The following is a 20,797-nucleotide window of genomic DNA, read 5'->3' on the forward strand; positions in this document are numbered from 1 at the left end:
TTCCTGCTACCATTCTCTTTAGGCATAATAACAAGGCTTCGTTGAGTTGATACTTTGTAACTCGTGCTAGCATTCTCTTTTAAGAATAATAACATGGCTTTGTTCAGTTGCTCACGAGACTCGAGCCGTTACATAGGAAACATTTTTATTTATTGGATTTTACCCCTGCAAATATGGATACGGGAAGCAAGAGGCAAAGTTACACTATTCGCTACAAACTTCAAGTTATAGAATATGCTAAAGAACACGGCAACAGAGCAGCAGCAAGATATTTTGGTCCTCCTCCTACTGAAAAAATGGTACGTTCTTGGAGGCTGCAAGAAAATAAACTATGAGGTAGCTTTCAGCAGCAGACGAAACATTCGATCGTAGTAAATGGCTGATTGTATAATACATATTTTGATAAATATAAATATGGTAAATAACTTCTTTATTAATGTTTTTGTTGATTCTGTTGGTAAGAAACAATATGCATACGATAACCTAATACAGTACTACAGTTTTTACTTAGCAAAATCATTTGAGCATAGGCTAGGAAACATTTTTTTTTCCCTCAATGTCCTGCTGAAATTGGGGTGCGTCCTATGCAGACATGCATCTTATAAGCCATCAAATACGGTATATTTAATTACTCATCCATTATTGTCAAGTTGATGTTTTGATTTCCAAAGCTACTGTTTACAGAAAAAAATATGTAAGAGTCAGCTGCACAACTATATATGTAAGAGAGCCAGCTCTTACAATTGAAAAATATGAGGTAATGCAAAATTACTGAATATATTTTACAAACTTTATAATATTCATACGAATAATACATAGGTACATTTTTCTTACAAAGTATGTAGAGGAATGTATCTCCTTTCTAATAAATGGTAATACTGTAAAAATCTAAAAAGCACAACCATTGTACTTCTCTTTTAAACAAAAAGTTGGTATTACTAGCAAGGGACTTGCTATTCATGTTCATCTTTTTAATTTACATCTCGTATAATGATAAGTTCTACATAAACAACATGCTACTTTATACTGAATGTAATACACAGGACCCAACTTGCAAGTCTTTCAGAAACTGAATGATGAAACAAACTTCAGAAAACAAAATACAGTACTGCATATTACTTCATGCCATGAATGGCAAAAATGGGTTCTCAGCTTAAATATAAACTTTCCAGTACTAAAACTGAAATGAGCACTTAATCACACAGTTAAAAAGAACAAGAAACAGCAAAGTTACAGTCAAACTTTGACTGTAAAACTAAAAACTTAAAAAAATTAAAAATTTTTCTATAAACTATAAACCTGAAAGCACTGAGTAAATCATGTTTTGTTCCTACAGGAAAACAAACCGTTGCCTTTTACAGTATATAGAAGCATAAGCTGGAAACCAGTCAAAACATGGTAACAACCCTTGGATTTTGGATAAGTATTCTCTCAGACATTCTCTTTTGTTTAATTACAATTTGCTGTGATTTCCTGCCATTTATTCTTGGGAACAAGGACTCAGCACCATCATTACCTACACATGACCACTTTAGTTAGCAGATAAATCTCCAGTAATGACTTTCTAGTCAAATTTAGGAAAGGGAATTGCCTCCTGTTGTAGACTTCTTGCTAGAAAGTTGTCTGGGATTTGCTGGGAATGTAGCAGCTTTTCATGTGAGGTTCATAAGGAGCTTTGTCATTCTCTGACATATCAGTACACTACTGACATTACAGATGTCCATAAGGCTTAATCATTATAGAAATTCCTCAGGAGTTCTGACTACCAAGAATTAGATAGTCCTGTTGTAATCATCCTAATTTACCCTGGTGGAGGAAGAAACCTTCATGATCTCCTGAGGTAATTATGGATAGTTTTGGTGGTCTTGGCTTTATTGAATGCTACACTGGAAAAGGCTTTTCCAGTTGCAGTAGCCCTTCCTGGGGAGATTCCTCCCATGGGTGTAACTTAGTCTTCAGTTTCTGATTCAACCAGCACTCTCGTGCGAGGCAAGTAAGGACAGCAGAGGGAAGAATAAGAGTTAGCATTCCTCATATGTCTTCGTCTTCTAGTTCCATCTTGGCCCCACTCTCCCCTAGACAGGTGGACATCGAGAAATGGGTTGTCTAGTTCTTGTGTAAGAACTCTTGATGGGCTTCTTCCATGCACACTCCCTCTCAGGGGAGGGTAGGGGTGTATGGACACTGACATTTCCCAGGTAAGGTCAACATCATCATGCCAGCCTGCTTAGACTCAAGGTCTGCTCCTATCTTGACTCTCAGTGTACTCTCAGGCTCACATCAAGTCTAGGCTGCTCGACTCATTTGCCTGGTGCATGAGTCGTCCCCCCTCTCACCCTCTCTCCTATATAAAAGGCTCTGATTTGTATACCTAGGAAAAATACAAACTGTTATCCAAAATTTGTCTTCAAAAGATGTACTTGTTTCATCACAACGCCATTACTTTACACTAACCTTGTATATCCCATTGCAAACTTAGACACTCCAAACAGGATGAAGATAAAACTTTTGGAAGCAGTTCATGCATCCAAACCTCACTGACCCTCTGGTGGCAGACTGAGTCAATAAATGCAGAATAGGCACTGACTGACTGACTGACTAAACAGTAGTGAGCAGTAGACTAATGCTTGCAAGATTTAAATAAAAATAGTACAATGCGAGCATTACATTGTGTTATGAGTGAACTCTGGAAAAATTAAAAGTGAATTTCATATAGAACTGCAAAATGTTACCATGCAGTTATATATTTCAAAGAAATAAGTACAGATTAATACTGTATGTAGTAAATGGATTACTGTATACACAAAATACCCAACAGCATAATAGCAAATGAATCTGCTTTTGCAAGGTTTCCATTACAATAGGCTAGCCTATTCAAACTATACATTTATCATCAAGTCAGTCTGTCAACACACAAACAATCCATAGGTAGTGTATGTGAATGACTTCCCATTCTTTTCTATATCCAGGTTTAAGAAGTCCACAGGGCACACCTCATGACTCAGTTAGCAATATGCAAGTCCAATTCTTCACCCTTCTTACAAAACGGGAACTGGCCAGTAAAGTCCAGCTGCTTGGACTGCAGAGTGGAACTGGAGGATTCCTTCTTGTGTGGTGTGTGAAATTTGCACTGGGACATAAAGCTAATTTAAGCTGATGGGCTTCTAACAGATAAAATAAATTTATTTAAAAAAAATTACAGTATATTTTTTGGTAGAGCTTCCATGAAAACTATTAGAGCACTATTACTATTATTACTTAACAGTTTAACCAGCTGCTTACCTACACAATGCTGAGGGTAAAAAAATTTATCCTCACCTTTTTGAAGGTGAAGGTTATGCAAAGCTGTTAAACATTTTACAGCACAGATGAAGAAAGAAATGGTAGCCTAGATTACTGGATTGAACCATTAGCATTGTTTGGAACAAAATATTGAAAACCCTGATAACAGTGACTTATTGGAAATTAACAATCAATTGCTAACAGGTGTTACCATCCATTACATTCAACTTCGTACGCTGCTGCTACATCCAAACAAATAATGCCCAAAATCAAGTAGGTGGTCTCATCACCCATGTAGGTACATTGCAACAATTCACACTAGAGAACACTGTAATGCAAGATAAAACACATAAGCATCAGTAATATCAAAGTATCCTTCCCTCCAATTTACAATATGAATAGATAGGTGAGTTAGAAAAAGCACTTGTTGATATACTCTATTATAATAGGAAATTTAGCCCCCAATGCCTACCCATGCAAGGCATACTACAGGTTCTTTGGAGCATTCCTTCAGCCATAGCTCCACTGCCTTCTGCCTTTTACTTTTCATTTGTTCCCTTTAGTCTCTCTGCATGTAGCTATATGGCTTCTTTTTCTTATTTTTTTCCAATTTTCACCTGTCATTTGAAAACAAATCCTTTGGACAAGCATCAGAGAAAGCTTGAAACACAGCTTTATGTACTTGTTAGTTAGTTAGTTATAAATGATTTGTTTAACCAGACCTCTGAATTTATGTACTTGTTAAACCATGTAAGTACCATACTTCACAATGTAAAAACACAATTATAACAAAATATAAAATAAATACAACATAATTACCATACAGTACTATCTAACCATAAACCAAAAAAATTAAATGGTAGAGGATGATCCATCAGACATTAAGTCACACTGCTACATTCTGACAGGGCTCTCAAGGATTTTTTTTTTTACAAGAGACTGGTTAACTATGACGACATCATTGTGAATGGATAGAAAGTACATGCAGAAAAAAGTGCAGCTGGGGCTGAAGGGATGCTGAAAATAACATTTGGCACTGTTTGGAGTGCATCATGCAAGGCACATTTTAAACTGTACTCTTCTATCGGGAAGGACCTCAAAGAAAAGTATAAAATTACATTCTCTTTTAAAAATAGCAACAAATCTAATTTAAAGATACTGTTTTTGACTAAACTGATATGGGTAACTTATCCAGATATATTTCACATAAATTTTCATGATTAAACATACAATTCTTAAGCCCACAAAGATCAACTGGCCAATGAACTACACTCCTGCATGTGTTACAAATTCACGTAGTGACTGTAGAACCTTTTACTTCAAGTTGTCTTAAAAATTTTTGTTCCCAAGCAAAAGAGCATCTTAGCATTCTATATCCTAGTAGAGTCTTTGCTGGCAAGATCCCTGCGATCAACATATTTTCTTCACTTTGCTTTTGTGAGAGCTTTCTTGCTCACTTGTTTTGTGCTCTGTATTACTTTGTGCCCAGAAGATGTGTTAAAATACATGAAATTAGTTGGCACTGTCATTTCATTTTAAACTTTCCCAGTGGCTTCAGCTAATAAACAAAATCACATGCTTACTTCTGTGATTTAGTATTATGGAACACATGTAGCCCTTCAAGTATACTGCTGACCTAAACAATTTTAGAAGTGTCCCTGAATTTTAAAGTATAGTAAACACAACCCTAAAAATATTCCTTGAATGGAAGATAATGAGGACCACATTTAATGCTGAACCTCATCAATTTTAGTTTATATAAAATAACTTTATACTTTTCATAGCACTTTAATTCAAAGTAAATTTACATGATATAATAACTAATGCGCCAAGGCATGCATTTTCTTAATAATCATTTGTATTAAGATAATTGTGTATCCTCATGTTTTCTTATTTTTGGGCTAAAATGATGACTTACAAGACTGCAAGTTCCATTCTATATACTAATAATTAATTCATAGTTAGCATAAAAAACAAACTAAAAAATATAAACATCTAACTTAATTGAAACATAGAACACATATGCCATGCCTGAGCATGTTACCAAACTACAGAACTTGAACACAGGGCCATGATACAGAGGCTGCGGCATATCCCAAGGTTTGAGAACAGTAATTGTATCATGACTGTGTAAAGTAACTAATTTGGCACCTGGAATAGCATATGACATTAGAGGGGATAATATATACTGTATATCAATGGCACACCGAGATGACTGGATTTTGATTGAGGACAATTGTAAAAATTTAGATTTCTGATAAACATAAGTAATTTAAGTTTTTACCAGCTCGAAAAATTGCATGACTGCATCTGACATAGAAAAAAGAAAAAGCAAACTTCTCTCCACTATCAAACAGTTTTGTAAAGCAAATAAAATTGTGTGTAAAACTCTGTCAGTGTCCTTAAGAAATAAAGTGATATTACTGTGAGAGTACCCACTAACATTCTGATATAATGTGGAGTACAACAGACTACATGTATTAGTTTTGTGTAGCATGAAAGATATTATACAACTACAGTATCCTACCAACATAATACTGCTTATATATAATTTACAATAAATACTTTAATATTTTTTTAACAACTTGAATTAAATTTTCACAACCTTGTGCTACCACACAATACCTATTTTCACACAGTGTAATGTCTTTACTATCTTTTGGTAAGGAAGTACATCATTTGAAAGTATACATTACCTCTCTAGAAATGTTTACCTTAGGGTAATCAAAACCAATAAATGCTCCTCTTACCCAATGTAAGGAAAAGGTAACTTGGCAACATTACACCTTCACACCGTCTTCCTTCTTTAAGTCACTTCCATCCTCTGAAAAAATTTCATTTGTACTGTATTACAATATATCAACACATAAACCAGTTTTCCACATGCAAATCTCAAATTTCTTGATAAGTTCTCCTGTGAAAGCCTTTTCCATATTTACTGGGATGCCAAAAAGGCTACATTTAAAAGAACTACTGGGAACTACTAATTCAGCAACAATATCCAAAACAATTCCATGCAAAATACTGTACAGTTGAAATTAATTATATGGTGATCCTATCTCACTATAAGAATTCCTATATTTGGTAGCTTTTCTCAAAATTATGTATGAATACATATTCTAAATTGAAATCAAAATCAGTAAATTTTTAAATACTTTTACAAAATAGACCTTGTTACCTAAAATTTTAAGTGGAATACTTTCATATTAAAATTACTTCAAAACTGCAATACTTCACCGAAGGAAAGTGTTTTTCATTTCTTAACGTTAAAAGTACTACTATACACAATAAGACCGGTGTACAAGAATGAATAACATAAAAAATAAAAAGTTACTAAGTATTCATATGGGCATTTCATCTAAAATGAAATTATTTCTTCAAATTTAACAATGTTCCTTTATTACTCAAATTTATATTCAGCTTTAATAACTACTAATTGAGTTGACCTATCGTGGAAAATAAATTCATCCCTGTACTTTACAAATGTATGATGTATGTCAGTAATGTGCTGCCGACTGATAAGGAGTTGCAACCTGTGGTCTTTTACAATAAACTTTACTGTAGGAAGTCGTCTCATTGCAAACCCACCATGGCGAAGTGAGTTTTTGAGCCAAGTCATGCCCCTGATATGTTGACCACCCCAGGTCATGCCAAGGCATGCCTCTCCTGCAATGCCAAGGGCCTTGTCATGGGCCATGATGCAGGCATAGACGTTAATTGCAGACCAGCAACGCGCTTATCTGTTCCCTTCAGGATGCCCTTCCCGGTTCTAGATCATGTGCCAGCTAAGTTCCTGTCTCTGCTGCCCAAGAGAAATGTGATGTTGTGATGTCCTCAGCGACGTTCAGGTCCTGGAGACATTCGATGACATGTTGGATTCACCTTAACAAGTTTCTGCCACAGGATGTTGTCCTGCACATTAGACTCAACTGTGTTCTGGCACTTCATTGTGCACTGGATGCTTGGTACTCGGATGCCAAATGGAACGCCCTTACCCCAGATGCGGCTCTGAATGCCATTGGAAACTTTGTGTTACAGTCGTCAAATCAGGCAGTGCATTGGTCAGAATTTTTTGCTATCGCCCAAGGGCACGAGGAGTCCATGAGCAACTGTTTCTCAAGGTATGCTCAAAAAGCTACCGACTGTGATTTTCAGTGTCCTTAGTGTGAGGAGCGCACAGCTGAATATACTGTATGCTATTACGTAAAATAATGGGAAGTCTTAGTGATCCTGTGTTAAAAAGGCATGTATTTCAAGTGAGTGATACATTCAGAAGCGTAGATGCACTTCAGGCTTTGTGTTGTACTTTTGAAGCTGTGCGCCAAAACGGGAGTCAGCCGGCGCTTCAAGTGATGACGTCACAGGCAATGATGACGCAAAACCGACGTAGGGGTGTTGTGCGGTAATTCAAATGTGAAGCAAATCGTGAAGTGCGGGGGATGACATTCCCCTGGTCAAGCATCATGCCCAGCAAAAGGTATGACATGTCACGGGTGCTAAAAGGTAGGGCACTTCCAGAAGTGCTGTAGGAGCACAAAGAAGGTGCCATTTGCCTCGCATGTGGTGATCATTGCAAAGACACATCTCCCCCCATCCTACAATCAAGGTTTGTGTATCCCATGGAAGGGGGAGGTTGGTGTCCACATTCAGCGTAGCAGACACAGGAGCTCAGATCTGCATTGCTGGACCCACGATGCTTTCAAACCTGCACATAAAACCCCTGGAATTGCAACCTCGAACTGGTCTGAGGAATGTAGCTGATCTTCGAGTGAGATGCCTCAGATCAACAGCATGCACCATTGAAATAGGTGGGTGATGAATGAAGCAGGAGGTTTAGTTCATGCCAATGGCCAAGAACTTTTATGTGCCATTGAATGCCTGTAAGGAGCTGGGAATAGTACCACTGGGTTTTCCTCACCCTTTCCCCCTTGTTGCATCAGCTGACATCACTAGTAAGGCAATCTCACAGCCTAACTCCCCTTAAACAACGAAGCCAGCCACCATACTAATCCCACCCGTAGAAGAGAACATCCCTAGACTGGAAGAATGGCTGTTATGTCACTTTTTGTCTACGACCTTCAACACGACCAGGGAGCCTTTACCTGTGGTGATGGGCAAGCAACATCACATACATTTATTGCCTGATGCTGTACCTTATGCCTGTCATACACCGGCAGCAATCCCTAAGCACTGGGAAGAGGAGGTCAAGGCCCAGCTTGAAGAAGATGTTCAGAAGGGCACGATAGAACTAGTCCCTGCAGGGGATGCAACGGAGTGGTGTGCAAGGATGGTTGTGGTAGCCAAGAAGACAGGCCAACCTCACCGCACAGTGGACTTCCAATGCCTCAATGCCCACTGTCTTCATGAGACTCATCATAAACTGGCACCCTTTGACATAGTTTCAAGCATTCCTACACTGTACATATGTATAAGACTACAGCGGACACCCATTGGGGTTTCCATCAAGTGGGGTTGGACAAGGATAGCTGCCCACTCATGACCTTTATCACCCCAAGGGGCCAGTTTCGTTACCGTAGAACACCCATGGGTCACTGTTCAGCTTCCGACACCTACATAAAGAGGTTCAGCGATGCCATGCAGAACATCACCAGAAAGCATAAATGCATCGATGACATTTTGCTGTAAGATCATAGCATCAAAGAAGCTTTTTGGCACGTATATGAATTCCTGTCAACTTGAGCATCCGCATGTCTATATTTATATCCAATCTTCTATCTTTACAATTTCACATATAATGTGGTGCACATTGTGAACTTGTGTGTCATGATTCATTGAGTCCTTTTCTCTAGTAAGGTCTGTATTAAAGAATATTGGATTTTTCAAAGAAATCTTTTTAAATACTCCTCTTTACACAGCAGATTAGTGTCAGGGGAGAATTCAATTAAGACTTTTATACAATCTTTCTTTTCTTGCTGTTGTTTGAGTTTGATTTGTTGCTTTCTCAGTCTTGGTCATCTCAGCAAAAACAAAAGGTAACAGTTACAGATGTACCTAAGTGTCAATCAGCTTATGGATTGGAGTCAACAAACCAATCCCAGTCCAAGTATTTTTTAATTTCTATTGCCCAACTGTCACACTGTCATCACATACTGCTAATTCCTAAAGGCTGTTACTACCTAGCTCAATAATCTTCATAAGTCTAACTGAAAACAGAAAGAGAGTTGAGTCTTGTCAAATGAGATGCTTTCTTGCTTGAGGTAGAATAGCCTGCAGTTCTAATCAAATGGGAAAACCTGGCATTTAAGTTTACCCCGTGACAATATCTGTTGAGATTATAAATTTCCTGGCTTACTGTAACAGCTTTTTTTTCTGAAAAATGATGACTATTTTGTGAGGGAAAAGACAATGTAACTTCCAGCACCTGTGTCCCATTTACAGAAGAGAAAGTGAATGAATCCTGAGAAAGTGAAATGATCCTATTTCTTAATATGAGTAATGCAATGAAGGAAAAAATCCACGTTAATTTTCCTGCAGAAATATTTTCAGATCAGTGGACCCCTGCTATATCGCAGTACAGCATTCGCGGATTCAGTTAGTCACAGATTTTTCTGTGGAACCTAAATCCAAATAAATAGCAGAAAATTCACTAATTTGCAGATTTTTTCGTAGAGCAATATTCACTAATTACTGAATTTTCATTTTATTTTTGTGACTAAATACATTTTTTATGATGTAAAAATGATTGACTAATTTTCATATACTAATATTAATGTAAACATAGCAAAATATCAATAAAATGTATTTTTTTTTCAATGCATTTTTAAATATTTAAAATACTTTATGTTGAAGCAAAATCCCTCAAAATCACAAAACAGCTGTTTCCCGATTCGTTTTACCAATATAAGCATATTTCAGTTCTCTCTCTCTCTCTCTCTCTCTCAGTGCTGTACATATACTTTAATGAAATATGAATTACAGCACTGTATCATAAACACAAATACAAAACTAAAACTCCAAGAAGTTCATGACATCATGAGATCTGTGCATGCATACGTATGTACACTCGGCAAGGAAAGGGAGGATACAGTTTTTTTAAATCTTCCGACATATGTTGCTCAATAATGCAACATCTGACAACTTTAGAAAGGGGAGGAGATTCCGTCTTATTGTGTTTGTTTTTTGCTTGACCTCTTATAACTTTCAATCATATTCTACGATTCTGAAATCATTGATACTTAAATGCAGTAGTAAGTTTTACAGTATTCGTTCAAGTTGTAATTTGCTGCGACAGTTCTGAGCAAAATAAACATTTTTCGACATAACTTACCAAGCAACCTTACACAAATGAATTTATGACACCACATTGAATGGAATGCTTGCATAATCGGAAACGTGATCTTCCATAATGAAATCAAGAGTTAAATTTGAGCAATGTCCAACAAAAAGGAATGAATGCATTGTTATGATGGGAAAGAGAGAGAGAGAGTCTGCTGTTGTGTAAGCCTAGGCCTATATGTACTGCAGAGCTACTCATTTCATTATTTTTTTTCTTTTAGAGATTGAGCTATACTATATTTGTATAGTATGTTTTAGCAATGGCGAGAGAGAGAGAGAGAGAAACTATGGCAACGTCAAGAAACATCCAGTTACTTGTGTTTTCCCCCCGAAACTCCCGCGCTGCCCTTCACATCATAGAGAACGCTCTTGCGGATTTAAATAGATTTGGTCAACCTACCCTAGGTGTCACAACATTTACTGCCATTAATTCCAGCTGACTTTTAACACCATGAAATACAAACATGAATGTGTAAAAATTAAAGAAATTATCATTACCTCATATGATGATACAATAATAAGCCTGTTCATAAAGGAAAACGAGTAAATATTGCCATTCTGATGAATAGTACTACACCGAGATACCCACATACTATCTTTTAGATCTCTATGAACAAAGTCATCTGTGAAATTCTGATTACTTCGGACATGCATGGTGTTTTTAAGTATCTGAACGTTTTTGCTTTGCAGATTTAACATATATGATATAATTTGCATTGTATTTTCATATTCTAGAGTAAATTTACCGAGATTATGTGTTTTCTGTAAGAAAAAAATTGAAATTCGATGAACGAAATCTAATGAAAACTGTATCCTCAGTTTTCTTGCCGAGTGTACATTACAATGATTTACTAATTTTCAAATATTATATTAATGTAAACAAATCAAAATATCAGTAAAATGTTATTTCACTTACAGAATCCATTTATACTGTATTATTATACTGATCTACTTTCATCATAATATATATGAATAATGTTTGCATTCTCAGAATCAGCTGACTGAGCCTACTATCTAAAGAATTAGGAAAATAATTTTTTTGTTGCTAAAAGAATTATTATTTTTAATTTTGTACATAAAAATGGGTATACAAAGGTAAACTACCATACTTTATGTTAAAGTAAAACCCCTCAAAATCACAAAACAACTGTTTCCTGATTTGCTTTACCAAGGTAAACATAATATTATCTCTCCTTTAATAAAATATGAATTACCGTATCATAAACATAAAAATACGAAAGTATTGTCATATCCTTTAATGAAATATGAATTACCATATCATAAACATAAAAATACGAAACGAAAACTCCAAGAAGTTCACAACGCCATGGAATGAGTGCGTGTATATATATGTACGTTACAATGTTTTACTAATTTTCAAATATTATAATAATGTAAACACAGCAAAATATCAATAAAATGTTATTTCACTTACGGAATCCACTTATACTGATTTATTATACTGATCTATTACCATCGTAATATGTATAAAAAAAACCATCGTCCAGCCATTTGTAATGTTTACGTTTTCAGAATCAGCTGATTGAGCCTACTAATAAAAGAATTAGTAAAATAATTTTTTATTTGCTAAGAGAAATGAATGTATTAATGAAATTATTATTATTTTTAATTTTGTACATTACATAAAAGTAAAACGGGTATACAAAGGTAAACTAATACTTCATGATAAAGTAAAATCCCTCAAAATCACAAAACAGCTGTTTCCTGATTCGTTTACCAATGTAAACATACTTCAGTTCACCCCTCTCTATCTCTCTCAGTACTGTACATATCCTTTAATGAAATATGAATTACTATATCAAACGTAAAATTACGAAACTAAAACTCCAAGAAGTTCACAACGCCATCATAGAATGAGTGCATGCGTATGTATATAATACATGGTACAATTTTTTGCTTTGCTTGATTTACTGTACAGTTTTTATTTCAAGTGTAGTTGATTCTAAGTATGATTAACACAATAGTACACAAGAGAATATTTTATCACTGTTGATTGTATTTATAATTTGGTATTTTTTCAATGCATATTTAAATATTTAGCTACAGCAATTAATTCCACTTGTGAATTCCCAATGTTTTCCCTATCTACCATAAAAAGAAAATTGGACAGCTTGAATACTGTAAGAGAGAAAACAGCTATTCCTGAATTTAAGGGGGACCTTAATTAGTTTTCACACGAAGCTAGCTGTAGGCCATATTAAGGGTAATGTTGTAAGATGACTTTGAAATGATATTAAAGCGTTTTAGGATGAGAGTTTAAGTTATATTTGGTGTAGATGATAGTTTTAGGTATATTTGGTGTTTGAACTATTAAAATACGCAGTTATAAGCTTTTTTAGAGGGGGTACAAACTTATCGCAGGTGGTTATGGTCCCTAACCTCTGCGAATACCAGGGTTTGACTGTCAGGGTATAAAGAAAGCTTTCAAGAGCCTGCCAAACTGAATCTGAAAACAAAAGGGTAATTGCATAAATCTAGCCTGGATATTTATGCATTTTTCTATCTGGGCACAGATGCAGAAAGTTGGAAGAAAAAAAAAATTTATTTGGAGAAAACTGAAAATATTTTACTTCTAGAAATTTCTTCTCTCCAATTTTTTATAAGTCAGCTTTAATAGGAACATTTCCCTTGGCAAAAAATATGGCTACATAAGAAATTACGTCATAGAAAAAACAGTAATCTTGTAGTTACATAATGATGAATCAGGCTAATATACTTCTTAAGTATATAATTTAAAAAATTATAATATTGTTTGACTTTTACATGCTTGTAGCCTTCATTTCACCTTGAATACCATTTACTATCCTCTCCAGTTTTAATTACTATCTTTGGAAAAAAACCTGAAAATATATTTCAGTTTTTGCTGCAAAAACTTCTTTAAAAAGCATAGCAGTTTATGCTTTTTCTTACATGCTGTACCTATCTACATGCTACTATGGACAAACACTGATATACTACGACTATTACTATACAATACAGTACTTGTCAAATTTATTGAGTATTAGAAAAAAATCATAGGGTTCCAGAAAATTAAATAACTGAATGAATGCATAAAGAAAATGAATACATGAATACATGAAGAAAAAATAGGAAAAAATCAATAAACTTACCTGATAAAACTCAGCAAATTATAATCTACAAAAATCACCATTCCCACAAGAAGCTTTCCACACAAACACTAAAGAAAAAGTACAGATATAGTATAAGGAAAGAGTATAGCTGTGCATCTACATAAAAATTTATTACTATAGATCAAACAGCCAAGTAAAAGAGTTATACATTACACAAAGATAAATACTAGTTCTTTTTCACATAGTGTTACATAGGGTTATGAGAGAGTATTTATAACAGATGTGGTACTTTAATACTTTTCTACCTTAACCTCAAAACCTCTTTTGTTCCAAAAAATAAAAAATTGTAAAGCACCTACATAAAAGTAAGATATACAATTTCTGTTCTTCCCTTTCAATGAGAAGATATGTAGTCTTTAGTTTTTCACCAAATAAAACACAATGTTTTGCCACAAAACATATTCAGAGGATCATGATGGTACATGCAAAAAATACTGGCATATAAAAGAGTAATTAGCATCAAATTCAAAACAGCCTCAAATCTCAAGTCTTATGCACTTTTCCTATTTGTAAGTTTTAATAGCAAGTCTTTCTTATACACAGGGAAACAATGCATAAGTTCTAAACCATCATAACCAAGGAGCTGATCTCACATTTTCATCCTAAATTTTGAGAATGCACTGTGATACTCTATCATATTTCCTACACTCTTCTACTACAACACAACAAGACTAATATTTAATTAGTGTGTAGCTCAGTAACTGTTTGATTCTATCTTGTAGGTCTTGTGTACAATACAGAAATCCTACTCTTGTCAATGAGGAATTAACTAGGGACAAGGAATAAAAATCTTCTCTTATTTTGAAAAATTTCTCATGCATTCATGGTCTGATTATACTTACTCTGGGCATTAGAGAGAGAGAGAGAGAGAGAGAGAGAGAGAGAGAGAGAGAGAGAGAGAGAGAGAGAGAGAGAGAGCTTGGAGAGAGAGAGAGAGAGAGAGAGATTCAGAGAGAGAGAGAGAGAGAGAGAGAGAGAGAGAGAGAGAGTTAAGGAGAAGAGTAAAGTTAAATTTGATGACATCCTTTCTGACCACTAAGCATTTCCTACAAATAGCTTATCTTTCCATGTTAAGAATACTGTTCCAATACAGTGATGCTATCCTCATCACTTCTGGAGGGTGCTGTATTATCAATGATTCTGTTGCAAGGGTACTGCTTTAATTAGTATTCCACAGGTACCACTTCTTACAGGTATAATTAGACATGAGAGGCTTTCCAATTCTACAGTTAGAGTAAAAATTCAATCTCACAAATAGCCTTTAACAATCAATCCTTCACAGCATTCACTTCTAAAATACAGAACTCTGTACTTTCCTGTTTCTTTTGTTATCACATTACATGACTAGTCTCTATATTTTATTTCACACTTTTGCAAATACTTATTTCTTCCCTTCTTCTCTTAATAATTCCATGCTAGAGTCAGACAACTGATTGTCCTGGCCTCCCTATCAAAAGATAGCAGAAAGTCATCTAGGAGAAGCTTTGTTATGAAAGCTAAGTTGACGTACATTCCAAACAGATGCACAACTTGAAACTGAATGAAAGATAAAATCCTCTCTGTTATATTTTAATTACATATAATTTAGCTGCATAGAATTTTCTAACAAAAACTAGGTAACTGGCAACCTCCTTTACTCTTCGTTTTAGGGGCACAAAATAAAGGAAATGGAGTTGGAACTTAAGACAGTCAAAAACCTCTATTCTATAAACAGTATTATCCTTGTTAAAAAGTTTAAGCACACCACTGAGTCAAAATAATAAACCATAATAGGACTGACCAATATTTCTGTAAAGGGGAGGCAAAGGGTGTACTGTTTCCAATGCCTTTAACTTTTCATATACCCTTCTAATTTCTTTTCTCTTTGTAACTTCACCTTTCCTGCACTCCAATTTTCACAACTCATTTGAGAACAAAATAATTCAGGCAAGCTCTATGAGTCCAGAATGTGACATGGTATTTTAGTTAAACCCTACAGCAGTAATTAGATTTTTACTGTACCTTTTCTCTTGAACTGACAATGCTATTTGATACGGGCATTACATAATGTAACTGCATTTAAATATAACCATTTTAGCAAATGGCTTGTTAAATTTTTTGAAGTTACAAATTACAATATACATTTTGTTTGTCAAAATAATAATAGAAAGCAAAGAGGTGACTGCAAAAAAAATACGGTTTTAAAGGGGTTAACAAGCATGATATTTTTTTTTGAAAATTCTAGAGGGTGGATGCCCCTAACCTCCATGAGCTGCCATTACATTCTCAAAAAATAATCACTGTATATCCCAGCAAAGAATATTAATAAAAAAAATTGGCCTGTAAATAAATCTGTGACCATGAAAATAAGATCAAGGTAAAAAATATGTGGTCAAAATGATGACCAACTCTAAGGTACCTACCTACTAAATTTCAGAAAAATAATAGAAACAGACAGAAGACACAAGTGCCATATAGCAGTAATGAGTATTATTTGTTTTTACAAAGATAACTTAAGATCAGACAATTTCAACTATCACAGATTCTGAAATAAAAAAAAAAATTCTGGCCTTTAAACTGACCTGCAACCTTGAAAATAAGTCAAGGTTCAAAGAAATGTTTGGGGAAAATAATTACCAAACCCCTAGGTATGTATGAATCAAGTTTCAATAAAATCAGAGAAAAAAAAAGGGAGGCCACTTTTTAGGATTAACAATAATAGTTCCAACTTCATTTGGTCTGACAAAGGTTTCATGAAATCCAGAAGAAAAATAAAATTCTGGCATGTATATTACCACCCCTGATTTTGAAGATAGATGAAATTAAATATACCTAAAGTATACCTTTGCCACAGAGGGCTCAAGAAATCAGATGCACAATGATGAGACCATCAAACTTCCTTAAAATCAGAGGAAAATAAAATAACTAAAACAATTAATAAAATAACTAAAACACTGACAAATCATTATCACAATAATACCACCTGAAAAAATTCCTACTAACTTAGTCACATGTTAATGATACATCTTCAACAACCGAAAGACAAGGATAAGCAGCATGAAAACTCCAAAGCTACAGAGATTAGTAACTCTCACAATATAGAAAGAAAGAAATCTTGTGGAAGTGGCACATGGATGGCCAGCTGAAAAATTTATAAAAAAAAAAAAACTATGTAATGCTGGCATTTTCTACATGTTATTTTGTAATAGCACCTGTAAAGGCTACATGAATTCATGCATGATTTTTAATGAGAGGTAAATGCATAAGAGTGAAACACAGATGAATAATACAGTACAGCATCTACTGATCATGTACAAAACTGTAAAATAGTAACATATAAATTTTGCTTGCTGTTACCAGATGTGAAAATATTCACCATGCAGACAATAGAGGTCCAAATGAACAACCAAGCATCTAAATCTAGCGTCAATATTTAACTGATGTTTTCTATCCCCTACAGCATTAGCCAAAACTCCGGTAAAAAAAGTCTGTGAAATATTCTCTACAAGAGGCTTCCATGCTAAAGCCTTTTGGTGCTATCTTGGCAACAGAAACAGGGTAAAAAAATGCTTACCTTTCTTATGGTAATGAAGATTATTTACATATATATCATACACAAATTTGCAATATTCACCCTAACTGAAGATTGCAAAATGACTTAGTGCAACTCGATCACTTCCAAGTAAATGATAAAGTTTAAGTAGAAAACATTTATTATAAAAATATCCCAGTACATAACAATAATCACAATATGGTAAACCATATCTATTCTATAAAAGTAATGCTCAACACATTTCTGCTAAAGACAATCAATTCTAACAAAAACCTAGCCTCTAATGATTTAGCATACCTGCATCCTCACCTGGAAATATATTTTCTGCAATGCTTTTATTCATATATTATACCATATCAAGCAGTGCTTCTTCAACAAGCAACTGAAATGACATAGTATTCAATATTTCAAAAGTACCAACCTCCATTAAAATATTTTAGCATTAAAGATATTTGGCCAAGTTGCTCTAATTTCATGAACACAAATAAAAAAAGAAACAAAACATCCATTAATCAGCCATCACTATACTGTACTTTCAGTTTTTTGTGAATAGAACTGGCAAAATTCATGACATTAATATTCAAATTTTTCTTAAAAAAACTGATGAATCTGTAATAGTGACTAAAATACTGTATTTCATCAGCAATGTAAGTGCAGTACTGGGGCAACTGCAGTATCTTGGAACAGAGTAAAGTAAGTGCGAGTATATTTTGGTACCATACAAATCTGTTGTAATAGTGAAAGCATAAGATCTGGAGACTAAAAATATGACAAATTTATTAATTAATTTTCATTTTTCATACCTAACAAACCTGTGGTCTTAAATTATGGATAATTCTTCTTGCACCACCTGGAAACCGGTGAAAATAACATACAAGGAATTGGTGGCAAAGAGGTAGGCTGATAGGCCTAGGTGGCAACCGTCAATTTCCTTTGCGCATGTAGCGAAGGAAATGACATCTCAGTTTCTTCCATCCCAGGAAACTTGATTGAGGGGTGGTTAGAGGTGGGCCATATAAGTTAAGAATGCAGGTTTGCTAGCTATGAAAAATACAAATTGATTAATGCATTTGTCATTTGTTCATAAGCAGAACAAACCTGGGTCTTAACTTATTGGTAGATTCACTTTTGAGAGAGGAAAGAAAGTCTGCAACCGACTGGAGGTTCAGCACACCTGGCAACTCTTCCTGGCTTATAGAAGCCTATGGAAGGGAACCAAAGCTTCTGACATAATAAATAAGTGATTATTTATCAGTCAAGACTTCTGGGAATCCAAACAATGTGATGGGACAATATAAGAGGAAGTTAAAGAACTATATCTGTATAACAAACCTTTGTGTCCACCAATAGTTCACTATCAATCCTCGCTCCCCTTGTTAGAGAGAGGAGGGACTTGCTTTTGCCAAAGTTTTATATTCATTAGGGATAAGCAAAACTTAACAAAAAGGCTGCAGTCTCACCTGTGTCTGACCCAATCCAGCACATGCTGGAATGATTTCTTTGCCCACCGGGTAAAGAAGAAAAGAAAGGAAACTGAAAGAGACCAGTCATCCCATTCATTCTCACTTTTACACCATCTTCTTAGGTAAGGTACAAATTATCCCACCAGGGGCACTGGGTGAGTTAAACAACCTGCTGAGCAGCCACCACTGGACCCTTGGAAAAAGTGTCCAAGGATCTGTGAGCAATGTCCAGCAGACAGAAGGAAGTGAAGGTGGTTTGACAAAGCCATGTGCCAGCCTTCAAAATCCTTTGAACAGACAAGTTCTTTTTAAAAGCCAAAGAAGGGCCTAGCCCCCTAACATCATGTGCTCTTGCCTTCACTGTGTTAGGATTGGAGAATGAAGAGGAACAATAGGCTTGTCTGATAGTCTCATACAGCCAAAAGGAGATCGTATTCTTGGACACTGTTTTCTTGTTCCAGCCAGTGCTAAGGAAAAGTCTCCAACACTCTGGTTGGAGATGGCGAGTCCTTTTCAGGTATCAGCATAGTGCTCTGACAGGGCAAAGGAGCAATTTGTCTGGATCGCTATCAACAAAGTCATTAAGAGATGGAAGTGAGAAGGAATCAAATCTGTCATCATGACAAGAGGGGTTTTGGGTCTTAGCCACGAATTCTGGGACAAATTCGAAGGCTACAGACGTCCAACCCCCATGTGCTTGACATCATAGGATAGGCCATGGAGTTCATCAACTTGCTTCAAGGAGCCCAGAGCCAGCAGGAAAACCGTCTTGAGAGTCAGCTTCCTATCTGATGCACGACGCAGAGGCTCAAACGGGGCACGGGTGAGGCTGCCCAGTACGTACCAAAGTCAGGTCCCAACTGGGTGGTTTTAAGTTCTTTTGGAGGACAAGACTGCTAAAAGCTCTTGAGAAGCACTGAGGTCTCCCATGAAGAAGAAAGATCAACATCCTTCATTTGTAAAACTGTACTCAAAGCAGTTCTGGAGCCTTTGATGGCAGACACGGAAAGTCGTTTTTCTCTGCGGAGAAAAATGAGGAAATCTGCTACTTGCTGAACAGAAGCTCCGACCGGAGAGAGACCCCAGTGACGATACCAACCACAGTAAACGGCACACTTGCCTTGGTACATGGCTGAGGAAGATCTTCTGAGACAGCCAGACATCTCCGATGCTGCTCTGCAAGAAAAGCCTCTCACTCGGAGGAGATACTGGATAGTCTCTAGCCGTGAAGCAATAGGGACTCTACTGAGTGGTGGAATCTCTGGAAGTGGGGTTGACATAGAAGGTTGTGCCACGGATGAATCTCTCTCGGAGCTTCTGACAGCAGGGTTAGGAGATCAGGGAGCCATTCCGGGTGGGGTGGGGCCACACGAGAGCAACTAGGGTCATTCTGAGGTTCTGAGAGGCCATTACCCTGTTCAGAACTTGGTGGATTAGGCAAAATGGAGGAAGGCATAGACCTCCAGATTGTCCCAGGGGTATTGCAGGGCATCCTCCGCCAATGCAAATGGATCTGGAACCATGGAACAGAAGACCTCTAATTTTCAGTTGAACCTCATTGCAAACAGGTCTACTGAGGGTCTTTCCCACAGATGCAAAAGCCTGTCTGCAAGTCCTGTCCCTATGACCTAACTCCCGACAACTCAGAATGTCCACCACTAAGTTCCTCCTGCCTGGGATATACCTGGGAGAGAAATCTACTGAATAATCCATCGCCCACTGATGAAGAAGCACTGTCAGGGAGTGTAGTTGGTGTGAAACCAGTCCCCCTGCTCATTTACATAGGCCACCACTATGGTGTTGTCTGACATGAGCACCACTGAGTGCCCCATTACTCTCTTCTGAAATTGCTGAAGAGCTAGGAAGGCAGCCTTGAGATCCAGCACATTGATGTGAAACTGCCTCTCTCGTGGAGTCCACACCTCAGATGTTACAAGACCTTTTAAATGTGCTCTCTAACCCTCGCACAAGGCGTCTGAGAACAGGAGGATCTCTGGAGGAGGAGAATGAAGAGGAACCCCTACCGCCAAGTTCCTGTCGTTCAACCACCACTACAGGTCCTCTCTTGCTTC

At 36.2% G+C, this 20,797-nt stretch overlaps 1 protein-coding gene across 5 annotated transcripts in view; it reads right to left on the reverse strand.

Annotated features, from left to right (window-relative positions):
* Window positions 1-776: 776 nt before the first annotated feature.
* The window catches only part of nac (GDP-fucose transporter nac), a 91,353-nt gene continuing 71,332 nt past the window's right edge, over window positions 777-20,797 (reverse strand). For 3 of the 5 annotated variants that reach the window (XM_067124632.1, XM_067124630.1, XM_067124631.1), the window contains 2 exons: window positions 6,033-6,106; window positions 777-3,610 (listed from right to left, as the gene is read on the reverse strand). In XM_067124632.1, coding sequence (XP_066980733.1) covers window positions 6,063-6,106 — 44 coding nt within the window. In that variant the 3' untranslated portion in view covers window positions 777-3,610; window positions 6,033-6,062. Of the gene's footprint in view, window positions 3,611-5,996; window positions 6,107-20,797 lie in introns of all 5 variants that reach the window. The other 2 variants (XR_010856718.1, XR_010856717.1) reach the window with 2 other exon arrangements.

This window comes from Macrobrachium rosenbergii, chromosome 22 (assembly GCF_040412425.1).
Source record: "Macrobrachium rosenbergii isolate ZJJX-2024 chromosome 22, ASM4041242v1, whole genome shotgun sequence".
NCBI classification, from domain to species: Eukaryota; Metazoa; Arthropoda; class Malacostraca; order Decapoda; family Palaemonidae; genus Macrobrachium; species Macrobrachium rosenbergii.